General features: G+C 43.7%; 1 protein-coding gene across 5 annotated transcripts in view; it reads right to left on the minus strand.

The window, feature by feature from the left end:
• HOMER2 (homer scaffold protein 2) overlaps positions 1 to 16,992 on the minus strand; it is a 55,887-nt gene that overhangs the window by 11,958 nt on the left and 26,937 nt on the right. For all 5 annotated transcript variants that reach the window (XM_032122645.1, XM_032122644.1, XM_032122646.1 and 2 more), the window contains one exon: positions 4,701 to 4,832. In XM_032122645.1, the coding sequence (XP_031978536.1) occupies positions 4,701 to 4,832 (132 nt within the window). The remainder of the gene's footprint in view (positions 1 to 4,700; positions 4,833 to 16,992) is intronic.

The raw sequence follows: 16,992 nt of genomic DNA on the forward strand, positions 1-16,992 counted from the left end.
CTGGTGAGTGAAGATGGAGCTCTGGGACCCAGCTGCTCCCTTTACAACAGCTGACGTTGCACATGCAAAGCCTGTGCCCTTGGATGGCAGCAGCTGCCATCTGATGGCACTGCAGTCACTGCACGCACAAATGACTTGATTACCTCTGTAGCACTCCACGGATCGTTAAGAACAACCACATTACATTTGTGCCTTTAGTGATTTAACTCTTAACTTTACACAAAGCATCTCTCCTGCTGTGACAGAGCAGCTACAACCAGCTGATTATTTCTAAAATATTGTATCAACAGTAAGCTCTACGTTTGTGTTTCTTGCGGATAGCATAAGGCTGTCTTGAGTCTGTCTTTTATAATAAATCTTTCTCTTTTACAATAAATCTCTTCATCTTACGTATGAAAAATTTATGAGGGTTCTTCACGGACGATACGAAATATGAACAGACAAAAAGAATTGGAAGTGATCTATCAAATTTTATTTTGCAGCTATCTTCCTAAAGCACACAGGAGACTGCTGTGAAAAATTATGTGAGCTGGGAAGAAAAGGACATTTTCCCACATCTCCATAATAAGAAATTGTGTATGATTGAGCAACGCTAATCTTCAATACTAACCCAGTAATGACCTCATTGCATAACAGATTTCAGTCATGTCTCTAGTTCAACACGTGTATTAAACACATTTGCATTCCGACAGAGACTGCTGTTCTGAGTGGGGCAGTGCCAGCCCCAGCCCTGCAGCACTGCAACACCCACTGCACAGGAGCAGAGCAGGGCGTTCTGCAGCCACCCAGAGCCCGAGGCTGTCTGAGAGTGTGGCACAGCCACCGGGCCAAATCACCGGGAGAAACCAGAGCTGATTTCTCTCTAGTAACCAACTGCTTCTGCTCCAAACACAAATAGTTGACAGATCATGGGTACCACAAAACCATGCCTCACTTCCAAGGTCTAAGTTGACTTTGGTCCCTTAAACCGTTACCACAAAAGGGAGTGCTTTCTGAAAGTCAAATTCCTAATGAAAAAGTGAAATAATCTTCTATTCAGTAAATGAAAACTTGGTAAGTGTGGTCTCAAGGGGCAATGAAAATCTAAATACCCAAAACCAAATAAAAAAATTCATAATGTTTCTTCTCCTTACCTCCATGCTTGCCCTCTGGCAAAGTTCCCCAAAATCAGCAAAAAAAAAAAAAAAATTAAAGAAATAAAAGGACTTGAGTAGGAGAGATGGCAACTGAATACCGCCCCGAAAGTCCATCACGGATTATAGGACGTGTCTTCCCACGCCCCAGGAAGATGTGTGAGTAAGCTGCAATATGGAGAAGATTTGCTGCTACCAACACTTGTGAAGCCTTTTGGTCAGGCAGCTGCAGCCCACGAGCACTGCTTGATTAGGAGTCTTGGCCAGTGAAATTTAGTGGGGACTCGAGGATGCTACTGTGCATTTCACAAATTACTTAAAGGCTGTTCAAATCTGCAGTCAGTTTGTCACCAGGAGAAATATATATATATATATTCAAATAGCCCTCCTTAGCATTTTACACATTAAAAAGCACGATTTTGTACGCATAAATTTTAAGCTCCTGGTCTGGCATTATATTTTATGTCTCCTACTGACAAATTGTGCCAGTATCGGATGAAACAGCTGCTCCCACCCAAAGCAGCCTCATAAATATTTCATCTCCCTCTTGGTTTGCAGAAGGCTGGGTGATGTGACGGCCCCGGGGGAGCACGGCTGTGCCATGACCCGCAACACACGCGTGCTTTTCCCGTGCTTCTCCCAGGACGAGCCCTCAGCACGGGCCAGATGGGCGCCCAACAGGACTATCTGCCCCAGAAAGTGGCCAGTAACTAGCTCTGTCCCAGGCAGGGTGTGTCCAGCTCTGATGGCAGCTGGCCCAGGGGCTGTGCTGTGTGCTGGGGCAGGCTCTGCCCCGAGCTTGCTGCCCTGCAGTGCAGTGCCTGCCACACACACGGCACACATAACGCGCAAGAGTGCAGAGAAAGGAAGCCCAGCGCTTCCCAGGGCCCAGAGGCAGCTGCTTTATGATGTGCAAAGTCTGGCTTTACTGGGTTTCTCACCCGTATAAATCTTCGTCCCCATGCCCTTGACTACCTGCAGCTCCTCATTCAGCACGGCTGCCTCAAAGCACCCGGAGCGACAGCAGCAATCTTCCTTAACCACTCCGTGTGCCAAATGCAGCAGTACCTGTGCAGCACCAGCCCTGCCTCTGCACACCCACACGCTGTCAGCTCCTTGTGATTCCTGTCTCAGGCTGGCTGCAGCGATGTTTGAACAATGCCTTGAGACCTTTCTGAGGCACAGGGTAGGAAGGGGGTAAAGGAGGGGTCAGCGAGTCCTGCAAAAGGGGAAAAGGACCCTGAGTAGGACATCAACTCGAAGCCCTGGGATTCTCCCAATCAATGTGAATGGTAATTAGGTTACTGGGTCACGGAATGCAGTTTTCATTAATGGCTCATGTTTAATTTGAACTGCTTTTCCCTATAGGTATGGATTAATGCTTTAAGTATCTCAAGAAAAGCAAGGCATTAGAATGAGGCAATATCTTTTATTAGGCCAAGCAATATACTTAAAAATGCAGGCATTTTTAGGCATGCTAACCTCTTCTCCTGCCTCATTATTATCTGTTGTTTTCAGGAGACATTTTTCAGCTTTATTTATTTCTATTTATTTTAAGCCAGGGCTATTGATCTCTGGTTTAGTGGAGTTTTAGCGTGCCCTTCCAATTCCTGACTAAGCACTTCCATTATTTCCCGTAAAATAGGCAAGTTTTAATTTATATCTTTTATAAGAGTATAATGATATTAATACAAAATGAAACTTGATTTTACTATTCCCAATACAGTTATATAGCTGTAATCTCACTCTCAACTCTGATCTTTCTTACTAATGGCTCAATAATTAAACTGAGAAGCACAGGCAATAAAGGAGTATCTTTGTCCCATTGCTTTACATGGCAGTAATAAACCAGATTTGCTTATATTTTTCAGCTAGATAACTGTCAGAGTTTGGGGTTTTTTTCTTTTTTAAAAGATCATCTCAAGCTATTTTCAGAAGTGCTCCGCTTAAGCTCCCTCCCAATATTATGACCAGAAAAAGTCTTTCTGCTGATTTGGGAAGCCTTTCATGCAAGTAGAAGGTTGTATTTTGGGCAGTGGGCTCTTCAGCAGATCATGCAGCGCAAACCAACGTGCAAAATGACCTGGAAAGAAACACAGCTGGTGCTGGTGCCCCTGTGCCCACACAAGAAGTTATTCAGATTGCCTCTAGCCCGGCCACGTGTACACTGACAAGCCGCTTTCTGATACCAGCAGTGCATTTCTTCTCAGGACGTTCTTCTCTGAGCAGGTTTGCAGAGTATGGCAAAATTTCTCTGATTAGGCTGCAAGGTCTTCCAAATGTACCTCCTGCCTCACTACAGTGTGCCCAGTGCCTTATTATGTTATTTGTCTCTCTTCTGCTGAGCCAGACTCGGCACCGCCTGCTCCATGCGGCACCTGGTGCATGTTTAGCCCCAGCCTGCACTGAGGCACCACATGGTCATGTGTCAGAGGTGTAACTTCAGTAATTCAGGATTAAAAATTACTGTCCAGAGGTGCTAATTCTCTCATTCAGTGTCCAAAGGTTGCATTGTATCATGTTTATCTGTTACTCAAAACAAATTATTCCCCTAGGTCCATTTTAATCCTCCCCTATTCCCACACAATTTATTAGCTACTATGAACACCACTTTGCCCCAGGAGTGAAGACTATGCATAGGTGAAATGAGCAGTCCTGTACACCTGAGGAAGCATCATAAAACATACCCATCTCCAGCAACTCATTTTTAAACGAGCTTTGCACATCATGCCTTTATCACCCCTGAAGAACAGATTAATGCCATGGCACTTTTATGGGCATCCCAAGTCCAAAAATAATTTAACACATGAAAAGCAAAATACCTTCTACCTTTAAGAAGCACTTGCAAAAATGCAATTCTCTAGAAATTGTGCAAAGTTAGTAAGACAGACTTACTAAAATAAATTCCTATAACAACTTGCTTGATAGGGAAGTCCTTCTAGTGCAGTGCTCTGCCTTTGCTGCTTTAGACATCACAAGAAACACCTTGCTCTCCTGATCCTTTCCTTATCAAAGCACAGGAAAGGACAGCAACATGAGAGGCTGTGGCATGCCCAAGGACACCGTGCTGAGGTCATTTACGAAGCCCAGTGCCAAGCAGCCAATGCTTCAGGAGTCAAGTATGTGTTAGATAAGCAGGGCTTTTTACTACATGAACAATCATCTCAGCTGCTCGATAAGCACTTGTCAAGACCACTGCTCCAATGACAGAGGAGTATTTTCAGGTGCTGGTTATTCAGAACAAGAGGCTGCTCCAGACTTCACAAGCCTGTTAATGTACCCAGTCCTTGATCCAGGGAAGTGTTTCATTAATACCAAACTCATGGTGAGGGGTCTGCTGTTAACGCAGAGGCAGTTTTGCCAGCAAGCCTGCCACCAGCCCTCCCTGGCTACTCATGCCCTGCCCCCAGCAGCACTCACAGCCACCCACAGACAGTGGGCAATTCCAGGAGATGGGCGACTTGCCCTGCTGAAGAGGACCTGCACAAACACACAGGCTGGAGAAGTGCAAGTCTGCATGAACAAGAAGCAAGGCAGCCTTTGCAGCAATCCAGTGAGCTCGGTTACCTTGGTCAGCTGCTGCTCAGAGGGGAAGCCCAGCCCGAACACGGTGTTGGCTCTGCTGTCTGCCCACTGCCCGAACTTCTGCGACGTTTTGGTGAAGGTCATGTTGGGGGTGATGGTGCTGTTTATGATCACCTGGTTGCAGACAGAGCAAAAAAGAATTAAAACGCAGAAGTCGCATCGGAAATGCATATCCTAGCAACGGTATCATCCAAAGCAATTAGCAGTCTAAATTGGGAAATTGCTGTGTTCAGAAGATTTTTTTTTCCCCCCCAAAAACAAAACACGTTTTTTTCTTGTCTTAGTTCTTGCAGGAGTTCTGATGTTTTGTTTTGTTTTTCAAAGTACCATCACAGCCCTGCAGTTAAACACGGCTGCAGGAACGTCACTGAACTCAAAGCAGGGTCAGGAGCTACAGAACTACCCTGGCAGAAATGCAGATGCAAAATCCTCTTTTTTTTTTTGCACTAGGAAGCCACACAGCCACTGCCCCAAGAGGCTCCTGCCTGAGGCCTCCAAGCAGAGCATCCATCAGTAACACCTGAACTCAGACCTGACGGGCAGAGAGAGACATTTCTGCATTTTTCCATTTGTCCTCAGGCCTCCACAAGTAGGATGCCAGAGACATATACCAGAAGTTAAAAAAAACAAAACAGACAACAAAAAACAAGGCAAGGAGAAGCTGATAGCTTACTAGTGAGTTTAACTTGGGAGGGTGGTGAAGTGCATCACCAGCGATGCACATGCAGTATCAAACTTGGGCCTCAGAACAAATGCTTTGCCCCTTTACACATGTTAACTAACATCTGCTTCATCACCAGCAACCCTGAAAGCAACAGTAGTTCTTTTAAGTTAAGAAATAGCCAACAAGAGGAAGGCTGGTGGATGAAGTCTCTAAGGAACTTAGTGGAACAAATACAAAATGTAATCTTGCTAAAAGGAATGAGGCATATGTGAGATCATTATCAAAAATCTTAACTTTATTTTCAAGATGCTTCATTATATGAGTCTAGCAACTTCTTCCCCTGGAAATTAATTCATGTACAATGTTCTTTCTGCTAGGAGAATACGAGCTTTCTTTAGTAATGCGTACCATCATTTCCAAAATGCAAATTATGCAGTAATTAAGCCCAATCTGTGGGACAGTTTAATTAACATGATCAGGAAGTATCTTGGCAACTTCATTTACTATGTATTCCAAGCAGTTTTTTCCTAAGCTATCATTTACATTTAGCAAAAAGTGTGAATTAAATTTACCAGAGGAAGATCCTTACTTGCTTCCATCCCCTCCCTGACTCTGGACCTCTGTGCTGACGCTGTCATTTGCTTTCTTAAAGATTACTCAACGTATTTCCCTATTTTTGCATCGTCACTTTCAAATAAACCTACGATTTTCTGCCATTCCCCATCACTGGAAATTTCACCAGAAGAACCAAGACAGAGGAGAGCCAGGTGAGCGGTACCCCTGAAACTGCCCTTTGAAAAGGGGTAAAACAGGGCAAGGGGCAGAGGTGATCCTGCAACCAGCACAGGCCAACACAGAAGCTGTGGCTGCTCCACCTCTGGAGTGCTCAAGGCCAGGCTGGATGGGGCTCTGAGCAAACTGGTCTGGTGGAAGTGTCCCTGCCCATGGCAGGCACCTGAGAACTGGGTGATCTTTGAGGTCCCCTCCAACCCAAACCTCTCTGTGGTTCTGTTCTCAGGGTCAACAGCTCTTCTTGAGTGGCTGGTGCACAGGCAGAGGTGTGAGCAAAGCTGCCCTGATGTGTTCTCCTCCAGCTAAGTCGTGCTATAGAAACAGCCAACATAAAATCTAAGTGTCATTTCAGTAATGTAAATTAGAAGAAAATCAGAGATTTTATGTAGGGGTTTGACAACACAAAGGGATTATGATAACACAAGGATTGCATAATACAGAGAGTCAAAAGAACAGGAGGAAAAGCTACCAAAACCCCAAAAATCAGGGTGCTTTCCAGAAACGTTAAAGTAAGTGCTATATGTCTATTTCTGTTTAAAAAGTCTTACATCAGACAGACGAACCACTTACAAATGTCTAGTGTCTCAAGTTACAGAATTTATTTTAAAAACTATGAAATTCCCAGAAATTCCAAGTGATGAAAGTATTATTTCAGTCCTGCTGTGCCTATCAACTTAGACATCTGGGGAGAAAATACAATAAAATGACCAGTTTGATTGAAAGGCAAACGCTTCACTCACTGAGAGCTGACCCTCAGAAGAATAGAATTCCTCCATACCTCCTACAATAATCACTGAGAAAATACAAACATATAAAAAACCCACACTAAAGTTATCTTTTACAACACAGTTCAATATTATCAGATGTGATAAAAGGAATAATGAAGGCTGCAAACTGTAAACCAAGGAACACTTCATTGAGCAATGAAATGCACTACACTAGCTGAGCACCTTAGAAGTTAATTTTTTCCTATGGCCAGTGAATCCAAGGAAAGGTTGTGGTGAGCACACACCTCCCAGAAACTGACAATTCATCTGTTAAATTTGTAACAAGCTGCTATTAGTGAAACTGCCTGGAAGCCAGCTCTACCTTTCCCTTTAAATTCTCCTCTGTCAGTCAGGCACTTCAGAAATGCTCATTCCTAGAGAGAAGTGAAAACCTAAGTAGAAGCTTAGGAGATTAAATCAGAGTTTCTGTGAGTTCAGAGGAGGTGGATGCTGAGGGTACATTGTGCTTGTTCACGCGCTCTTCCTGCCCATCCTCACCCCATCTGCCTGTACACTCACTTCCCATCTGGCCATCATTTCAGAGCAGTGGCACTCCACTGGCATGGGAACAACCACACTGGCTGTGTTTAAGAGAAAGAAAGGGTGCTATGATTTCAAAGAACAATGAAAACTGAGGCTTGCAGGTGTTCCTGCCAGGTAAGCCAGCTTATCCCCACTCCCGAGGCTGGCTCACCCTGGGCTACGTGAGACCAGAAGGAGAGTGCTCCCTACCACTCCTCCATCCTCTGGGCAGATGGTCTCAGCTGGGCAGGAGGCAGGAGGAAACATCTGTGACCACCACAACAGGAAAGGTCAAATAAACTGGGAAATTTTTCATTTTTTTTTTTTTTTTTTTTTTTTTTTGGTGAAAGTATGAGCCAGACTTTCCAAATTTCAAAAGAAGGAGAGAAGGAAAAGGGCACTATTTTGCTGCAGGCAGGATGAGCCCCCTGCCTGCAATCCAGCATGATAATTCTATGAGAAAAGGCCGCTCATCAATTCAAATACTCTGCATTTGCTCCTCATTTGTATAATACACACACAGTGCAGTTCCAACTGCATCATAAAATGGAATAAACTTGTGGACTTTCATCCAGGATAATGGATTCAGAAGACAAACTACTCTCTAATCAAATGCAATCAATCCCTGAAGTGGTTAAAGAGTTCTCCCTAAAGACAAAGGCAAAGAGAAGCATAATATAATAAGCACCTTACAGAATAATAAACCCATTCATCATACTCGGTTGTCTACATGTGGTTAAAAAATCCCAGCCTTTGCGCTCACCTACAAGCACATGTATCAGATGGAAAACATTCCTGATACATCTGCATGAGCCAAACAAAATCTCACACTCATTTCCCTTCCTTTGGGAGAAAATCAAACCTGAGAGATCTAAATTCTTATCTGAAGATGACACAGAAGTATGTTCAGAGCACAAGGTAGCGCTACATCACCCAGAAATGACTCCAGACGTTTAGCAACACACTGGGCACATTCATCAGAAAAAAGTGAATGCAAACGAGCTAGTGTAGAGCAGAACATTCCCCGGCTGAAACACACCCATCCTGCTGCCTTCCCACGGAGAGAAACTGCCACATAAATCGAGAAGGAAGAGGTCACAACACGACCTGAGTGCGCGGAAGGAGAAAAACGCACTGGCAGCTCCTGCTGCTTGCGAGGCACGAGCAGAGCCCGCAAATGCACTTCTGCTTCTTTACGGGGGGCACTCGCAGCGTTCAAGGGGCTCCACTCCCGCACACCCCGCACCACAACAGTGCACGGAAGGGGAAAAGCCGATGTGGCTCCTGGAAATGCATCTTCCCAAGCTGCTGCCTCGTTAGCACGAGGAGAACGGGCACGCCGGCAGCTGGAGCAGCACACGGGCTTGGCCAGCTCGGCTCCCAGCGCTCGCCCTGAGCCAGGCTCGGCTTGCCAGGTTCACAGCAGGGAAAAGCAGAGAGGAGAGCGAGCTCAGCTCCAAGGGGAGGAGAGGAGAGATTGCTGAGTGCATTTGGCAGAGCCACTGGCACAGCCCCGAGGAGGAGGAGGATGAACACACCGGCAGGAATCTGCCAGGACACTCACCCAGCCCTGCCACCAGCTTCTCTGCCTAAGAAAAGACTGGAATAACAGCTATGAAATAGCTAATAAATGCATTGGCCAATATATTTTGGAACTGTGTTAAATTAAATCAGAAAAGGGCACCTTATTCTGGGACAAGAGTGCTAGATTAGGAATTATTCTGGAATTTCCCCTTTAAATTCACATCACCTGTTACTCTGAAATAACCACACCTCTAGAAAAGCCCCAAGGCTCCAAGCCATAGGATCTACTCCTTAGGACTATATTAAAATCTCCCCATTTCATTTTCACACCTCTGAATATGAGCTTCCAGTTTGCAGCCCTTGTGAAATTTAATTTCCTCAACCCACCAGGCTGCTAATCTTCAGCAAAGATGTATCCCAGTCTAAAAACAGAATAGCAGAAGGAAAGAAGCTGCTAATCCTCTGGCCATAGCTATCACAGGCTCAGCAGGTTCTTCCAGCTCATCAAGTCGACATGAATCAGAATGGGCTTGTGAGACAGGATGTGAAGATGAGGAGTCAGAGGTGGATTTACAGAGAAATTCTTCCTTTATCCCTGTCCAAACCAAACCAAACCAAACCACTACAATCCCAAATGTTCAGCAACACTTTTGTGGAATCAGCCCACCTACATTTCCATGATCTGTATTATCCTTTGCACTATCTACCATCCTTCCTACCTCTGCTTCTAGACAAGATGTAACATCTTTTCACCAGTATGTCACTGGTGATAAACTGCTCATCTCATTTCCAGTCCTGGACAGCACACACACACACACACACACACACACATTATTAATCAAGGCAGAGGTAATAAAGGGAAAAAAGAGTGTCCCTTCCTGAGGCCACCAAACGGAGTAAAGCTAGGGAAGCACAAAGACACACAAAATAGCAATGGTGCTTGTTCTAGCTTTGCTGTACCTGCTGCACCTGACACGCACATGGCACTTTCCCTGGGACAGGCTGAGGGTATGGAACAACTAGACTGGGAGCTCTCTAAGTGTACACTAAGAAGAGCACGAGGTTTCTCCACCTTGCTCTTCCTCCTGCTGCACTCCCCCACTGGTGCAGGATGGGGGAACCGAGCACAGGGCAGGCAACAGCTGGCAGGAGCCACTACCAGGCTCTCGCTCTGGTTACCCTTCATTTATCCCTACGGTGCAGTGAGCCTGGCCTGCTGCTGCTGCTTTTCAGGAATTTCTGTTCTACACACTTAACCAGGACAGCAGCTATTTCACCCATCACTGGACTCCAAAAGCTTCCAGGTATTTCTGCAGGAGGCGGGAGTGGAAGGGGAACTGCAGCGGTTCCTGCGAAGAGGGAGATGCCAGGATACCCTGCAAGGCACGCAGGACTTGCTGCAACCCTTGGCATTTACCTCCCAACCTGAGCTCCCTCTGCACAGAGGAGACTCTCCTTGTATGGGTGAAGTCTCTCATGACGTGCTGCTGCTGCTTGCTTTATGGGGAAAAGGGCCATTTCCACAGATGCACATAGTGCTTTTTTTCTCTTAAATTGTCTTGCATCCCCAGGATAATTCCATGAATGATGAGGTTCATTTTTAACAGCAGAAGCCAACAAATAAAAAAAAAATCCCATACGATTCTTGTCCTTCATAAAAAGAGATGCAAAAATAGCCCCCCCCCCAATAAAAAGACTAATAACTGTTTTTCCTCTGAAAAATACCTCTGTTGTAAAGCCCTCACTAAGAACCTGTCTAAATGCAACAAAAGTGGGTTCATGATTGTGTGAATTCTATTAAGTAAATCTCCTGCTACACCTACTCCATTGCTCTCTTTTTCTTCCCAAGGTAATTAACATCTCTGCAGAGTTGGCTTCCCACCTCCTCCACCCAGTCTAAATCTCTAAAATCTCCTATTTTTGCTTTGACATCTGACTAGAATTTTTTTCCTTTTAGGCACAGCACACACATCCACCCACCCACACGATTCAAAGCACCAGCAGCTGTTTCATGAAGAAAATCTACAGCAAGGGTTTTCAAACCCTCTGGAACAAATTGTTACCCAGGAATTTCATGCAACAATTTACAAAATATATAAATCAAGATGCTTATGTGTTATTTTCATATGAGAAGTAAGATTCCTAATTTATCACAGAAAGGGAGAAGGATACAGTGGAGACTCTGTTTTTTTCCTAGTGACTAATATTGGGTTGAGGGAGAAGGCTGCTTTAACAACAATTAGAAAAAAAATTATAAAACTTCCCATAGACATATCATATTTACTTTTTGGGAAATTTAATAAAAGCATACCATCTTCGTGTAGAGCATAACCACATCCCTAAATTAATTATTGAAGCACCGCTGATTTTCTGTGTTCTTCAAGCTTACAACAACAGCCTCACTGGAGGCTGAAGGTCCCTCTTGAAAGGCAGGAATGGCACAACCATGCAGCATTGCTGAAGACTCCTCTACTCTTTATCAGCCTACACACCCTGGGAGTGGTCAGCAACAGGATAGCTTAGTTCCTCTCCAAAATCTGGAAAAACTGTCCCTTGGCATGAGCAATGGCCATGAAGGACAGGTACATTATTTTTAGGAGGTAACAGCATGTCCAGGTTTCTTTGCAGTGACATCACATGGTTTCATCAACCTCTCTGCCATGTCCAGGTCCCCCACATCACACTTGAGTCTGGTGATCAGAAACCATTCTGGGTGGGGAGTTACTGAAACACTTGTTTTGACAGAGCTTTTCTGAGTAATTTTAGAGGGGTTTTAAAAAGGAAAAATCTACCCAGACCAAAGTTTCCCTACTTGCTGGTAAGTGGTGCAGCAAGAAATCCTTAGCATGGATTTTTATCTTTTCTTTTTTAGTGAGTAACAAATTTCATTTCTGGAAAGGTTCTTGCAATCTCCTGGATTCAGCTGTGTGTGGTCTTTCCAGAGCCAGTGACACACACACACACAACACACATACAAGCAGAAAAATGAGCCAGATAGGAGCAAACAGTGGCAGATATGCTTCTGCTCTTCTGTCAAGGATACAGCTGTTGACAGCACTCTGGTATGTTTTCTCCTAAGCTTACTAACCAGCTTCTGAAGGATTTACTTCCAGAAATAATCCAGGAAATGAACAGAGGATTTTTCACATTTCAAAGTTAATAACTTGGAAAGAGATTAATATAGTAATGTTTAAGTGATACGAGTTCTACAGCTCTAGACTTTGAATTTTTTCTACACCAGAACACAACCTCAGCAGATGATCATGATTTCTGGTTGATTCAATATCAAGTGACCCACCAAATTTCCAGGCATTTACTTTGCTCCTTTTCTCAGCTTTTGACAAGCTCTCTTTTTCACCTGGAGACCTAAGTCTTTTTCTGTGCAAACACTTTTAACTTTTCCTTCTATTCTTGGCTCATCTCCACCAGTATTAGCAGTTCTGAAATTCCTATTGCAGTTAAGCCCTAACCATTTTTCTCTCATCCTCTGAATACTCAAAGACCTGTTCACACAAGTGCACCCAATATAACCAGCTCTACCTTTCTAAACCTGTCTTAGCAACTGTTGACAGTTCTCCTGCAGACACAACTCCAGGCAATATACCATCCTCCCAGTTATTAAATCCTGCACCTCCCCTCAGCCTGAATTTCTGAATACCTGATATCATCTTAGGCAAATAAAGGATGATGCAAGTGAATAGTCTCATCCTTGGCTGACAGCTCTGCTTCTCCTTTATGCTGTACTTCTCCCTCACCAAATTCCAAAGAAAACGTTCTCAAGTTATCTGAATGTTTACAGAGAAACCAAAACTCAAGCAACTTTAATCAAGCCAAGTACACCCCTAGCACAGACACCACAAATATTTTAAGATCATCTGAGTCTGCTGTTTTCCTTAATTTCATTCACTCTTATTCAAAGATGTCTTTGAGAGGAATATGAAGTCCTGGTCTGTGGAGCAGAAGGATCCAGCACACACCTCAGTGTGCCCACCCCAGACACTGATCCTTGGGGTAAAATGTCCATTTCCTTTCCTGTTTGAGTCTGTCCTGCTCCAGCTTCCCCTAACCCCAACACTCACATTTCTCTTTGATACTGCACAGGACCCCTTTGGAGCATTACACTTGGGGCACACCTCACACCTTCGAGGTGCCCGACCCAGCACCCCATGCAGACCCTCCTGCCTTGTGCCCCAGCACTGCCCCTCAGCCTGCCCCAGAGAAGCAACCCCTGCCTAGGAGACACCAGCATCACTCACAGATGGCAATTTCTCCTTAAATTGAGAGTTCTCTTTGAATCATTCTAAGTGATGCTAAAAAACCTGGAAGTAGCATCACCACAACTCTAACACCTTTAAATGAAATCAGGAAATAGCTATTAAAAATATTAATTATTTACTGCAAGTTGTTTCACTGTCTGAGTGAAAGACAGGTTCCACCTTAGGTTAGGCTGGTGGGCTTTGATTCAGGCCAGGACAGATGTTCTGCTCTCAATCTGATGATCATCATACAAAACAAAGGAGAACTCTACAAAAGGAGCAGCTGCATCTCAGAGAGCAGCTCGATGCAGTTTCATTAGTTACAGCTACAACAAGGCCAAAAGGCATCACAAAAAGCAGCCTTGAGGCTCTTCAAGCATCTTTTACAAAGTCTTTTGTTTAGCACTACTGGTATTAGAACATGTCTCCAGCAGACAAGCATCATTCTCCAGCTGGGAGATCTGAACCAGGACAAGTGCAAAAGACATCTGATGAGACTGATAAAATGACACCAAATTATCTGAAAGGCTTTAGTATGGATTAACAGTCTGTACACACTGATACTATTGTAGTTGTTCTGTCTCAACAGTAAAGTATTTATCTATTCCATTCTTACATATTGCATTATCTATTTGGGGTGGTCCTGTGCAGAGCCAAGAGTTAAAATCGATGAGCCTTGTGGGTCCTTTCCAACACAGGGTATTTTGTGATTCTGTGATTACATAACATATATAGGAAATCATAAACCCACAACTAATGTTTTTACTTCATAGCCATCTCAGTGGCATAGAAGCAATGAGGTGTTTATTGTAACACACACACACAAACTATGCACGCTGGAAGACAGGACTATGCATTAAAATTATATTTTACACCATATTTTGTATCCCAAAAGATGCAGTATTAATTTTTATATGGGGCATTAATTAGTTGTTGACTAATTTGTTGACTCTGGTATCATCTACAGTGCTAACAGCCATGTTGAAATTAGCCCCAATAGTTCATTAAGTAACACACTACGATAAAGAGGAGATGAAGGCCATCAAATATGCTTAAATTTCTGTACTACAGTGATCAGCCAGACCAGCTTCTATAAAAGAAAGTTTTCTTTTATAACATATGAAGGTTTCTTTCGTGGACAGGTACGGACAAGAAGGCACAAATACTGGATCAGTGAAATCAGACCTTCAGAGGTCAAAACCTGGACTCCTCTGCACTGGTTTGCCCTAATGCAGTGTCACCTTTAAGCTGGATGTGGCTTCTGGGCACGGTGTCACAGGCTGCCTTTTGAGGAAAGGTCATCAGAGCGTCACATGCTGCCTGTAGATGAAAGGTCCTTTCCATGTTGGTTCTCAGTGTCAGACATTTAAGTAATACTGAGCTCATACTTCCCCCCCTCCATCCACCTTTTATGGCTGCCACACTTTCTGGGACCACCTGAAAAGATTTCCCACCCAGCCTGGAAGAAAACTGCACAGAGGGCAAAAACAGCATGGCAGAAGAAGTTTTAGAAATAAAAGGAGTATCTGCCTCAAGTTACCCATTGGTGAAAAAAAAAGCTTTGAGAAGATGGAATAAGAAGTATTTTCTTTTAATTTAATCATGTTTTTACTAGCAGGGACTCTCTGGAAAACATAGTCCTGCCAGGGCTGCAGTCAGCAAAATAATCTTCAGGGTTAGGAGTGGGGCCTCTTGGCATTTGGGCAGGCAAAGGGCAGCTGGCTGGGACCCCAGCAGCACCACGCTCCTCTGGGATACAGCGCCCAGCACTCCTGGCAAGCAAGGGCCAGAAATAAAACTAGGGCATGCAAAACTAGAATTCAAAGAATTTCCCTCCCTTTGACAAAACACACAAATACCCTCACCCACACCTTTCAAAATTGTAGCACTTAATTCAGGATTTATCTATACACATTAAAAGAAAAGCCAACACACCATTTTGTAAGGTCACTTTTTGTGTACTTTTACATCCCTTTATCTTTGGCTACCCAAGGCTGTAAAACATCCTCTGTGCTTTCACTACAGAACTATTAAACCTGAAAAATTAGGTAGTTAAAAAACTCAGGTATTTATGAAAAGGCAGGCATTTAAAAAATCAAACACCCTACACCTCTGCACCTAATTCATCGGGTGCGGGGTCCGGTGAGCACACACTGACACTCTGAATGCCAAGTGAGAAGCCAATATTTTGATTGTTGCTGCCACACATCATCACAAATCACACCCATGAGGTCCTAGAGGCAGAGTTAAATGCTGCCACACCAACGCAGACCCCTGGGGAGGTACACACTGCCAGAAGCCTTTTATAATTCAGTGCCAAAAATTTTGTAATATATAAATTACTCGGTAGGTTTTTTCCTGAGAAAGAGTTGCTATTGGTTTAATGGCTGAATTTACGTCAATGGAAGAAAAAAAAAAGAATGGAAATATCTAGCCAGATGAAGGAATTTCATCTGTGCTACCATACCCTGCAATTGTTTTCCTTTGAAAGAAAAGATTCTCCTATCTAAGAGTCACCTTTTGGCAAAATACTCTAGGATATTTTTAACAACTATGCCTTAAAATAATTCCTTTTCCATGGGCAAAGAAAAAGATCTGTTTTGAGCCTCTGAACACATCACTGGAGAACTCAATTTCCTTTTGTGTGCTGAGGACACCTGCCTCCAGTCGTGACAACAAGAGAAGCCTGGTCATAAAGAGGTGGGCAGCAAAATTAAATTAGGTAGCAATTAGAACTAGTACAGGAACTGAGAGAGCCAGGAATACATCAAGTATCAGCAGATTTACATATCACCCCTTCTTACCTCCCTAAATATCTGCTGCCACAGGCTGCTGGGGCTCTGTCCCTGCCAGCTTCATTGTCCTCTGTAAATCACGCTGTCCCCTGCATAGATGCCACTTGATCAAACAGCTTCATCACACCATATAATGTACTGTATTCACTTTGGGGAGCACTGTGTGAATACTGATTGGCAAAATTTGGCCCATATTCTTATTCTTACTAATTGCAATTTACTTCAGAAACAGACCCCCTGATTTTGCTTTCCCAGCACAGCAATTTTTCTGTTTCTCTCTTCAATACTTTCACACACTTATGCCCGACTTAGCTTCTGATCTCCAATATCCAAGGTAATTATCAGGTCATAAACTCTTAAATGAACTAGTAACTAACTGGGAACGAGTGTCAGCCTCAGAAGCACAGTCCTTATTTTTGTATCATGCATTTACCATGATTACTCTTGCAATGTAGTCATCTTTTAAACCCTGATTTTAGTTTTTTCTAGTCATGTTTAAGCATCTCTCAGAGACAACTGGGGACTGGCATCTGTGCTGACTCGTGCTGTGTCACTTTTCTTTGCTGCTGCCAACTCAGTATGTCTCACTATGCACTTTATTGCTGGCTATTAATTTTTAAGCTAGCTTTATGTTCCTTATTAGCAGCTCATTTCTGAAAAGAGAATATTGATGATGTTGCAATCATAAGTTTTGTAGAAATACAGCATGAACATCTGAAAAGAGGGCAGAGGCTTGTTTCTGAGGGATTATATTCCCAATTCCTTTCCCTCTTCTCTATGCTGTTTGGATAACACGTATTTTCAGTTCATAAAAAATAAACAGACCCACCAACCAGGGTACTACCATGCATTATTCCTGAGGATGACAGAGGCTACTGGTCTGCATAATTTTCATACTGCCAAACTTTCTTCTTGCCTCCAAAAGGCAGGCCAATGTAGGTCGCTTTCCATGAG

The sequence above is a fragment of the Corvus moneduloides genome, chromosome 13 (assembly GCF_009650955.1).
Source record: "Corvus moneduloides isolate bCorMon1 chromosome 13, bCorMon1.pri, whole genome shotgun sequence".
Taxonomy (NCBI): Eukaryota; Metazoa; Chordata; class Aves; order Passeriformes; family Corvidae; genus Corvus; species Corvus moneduloides.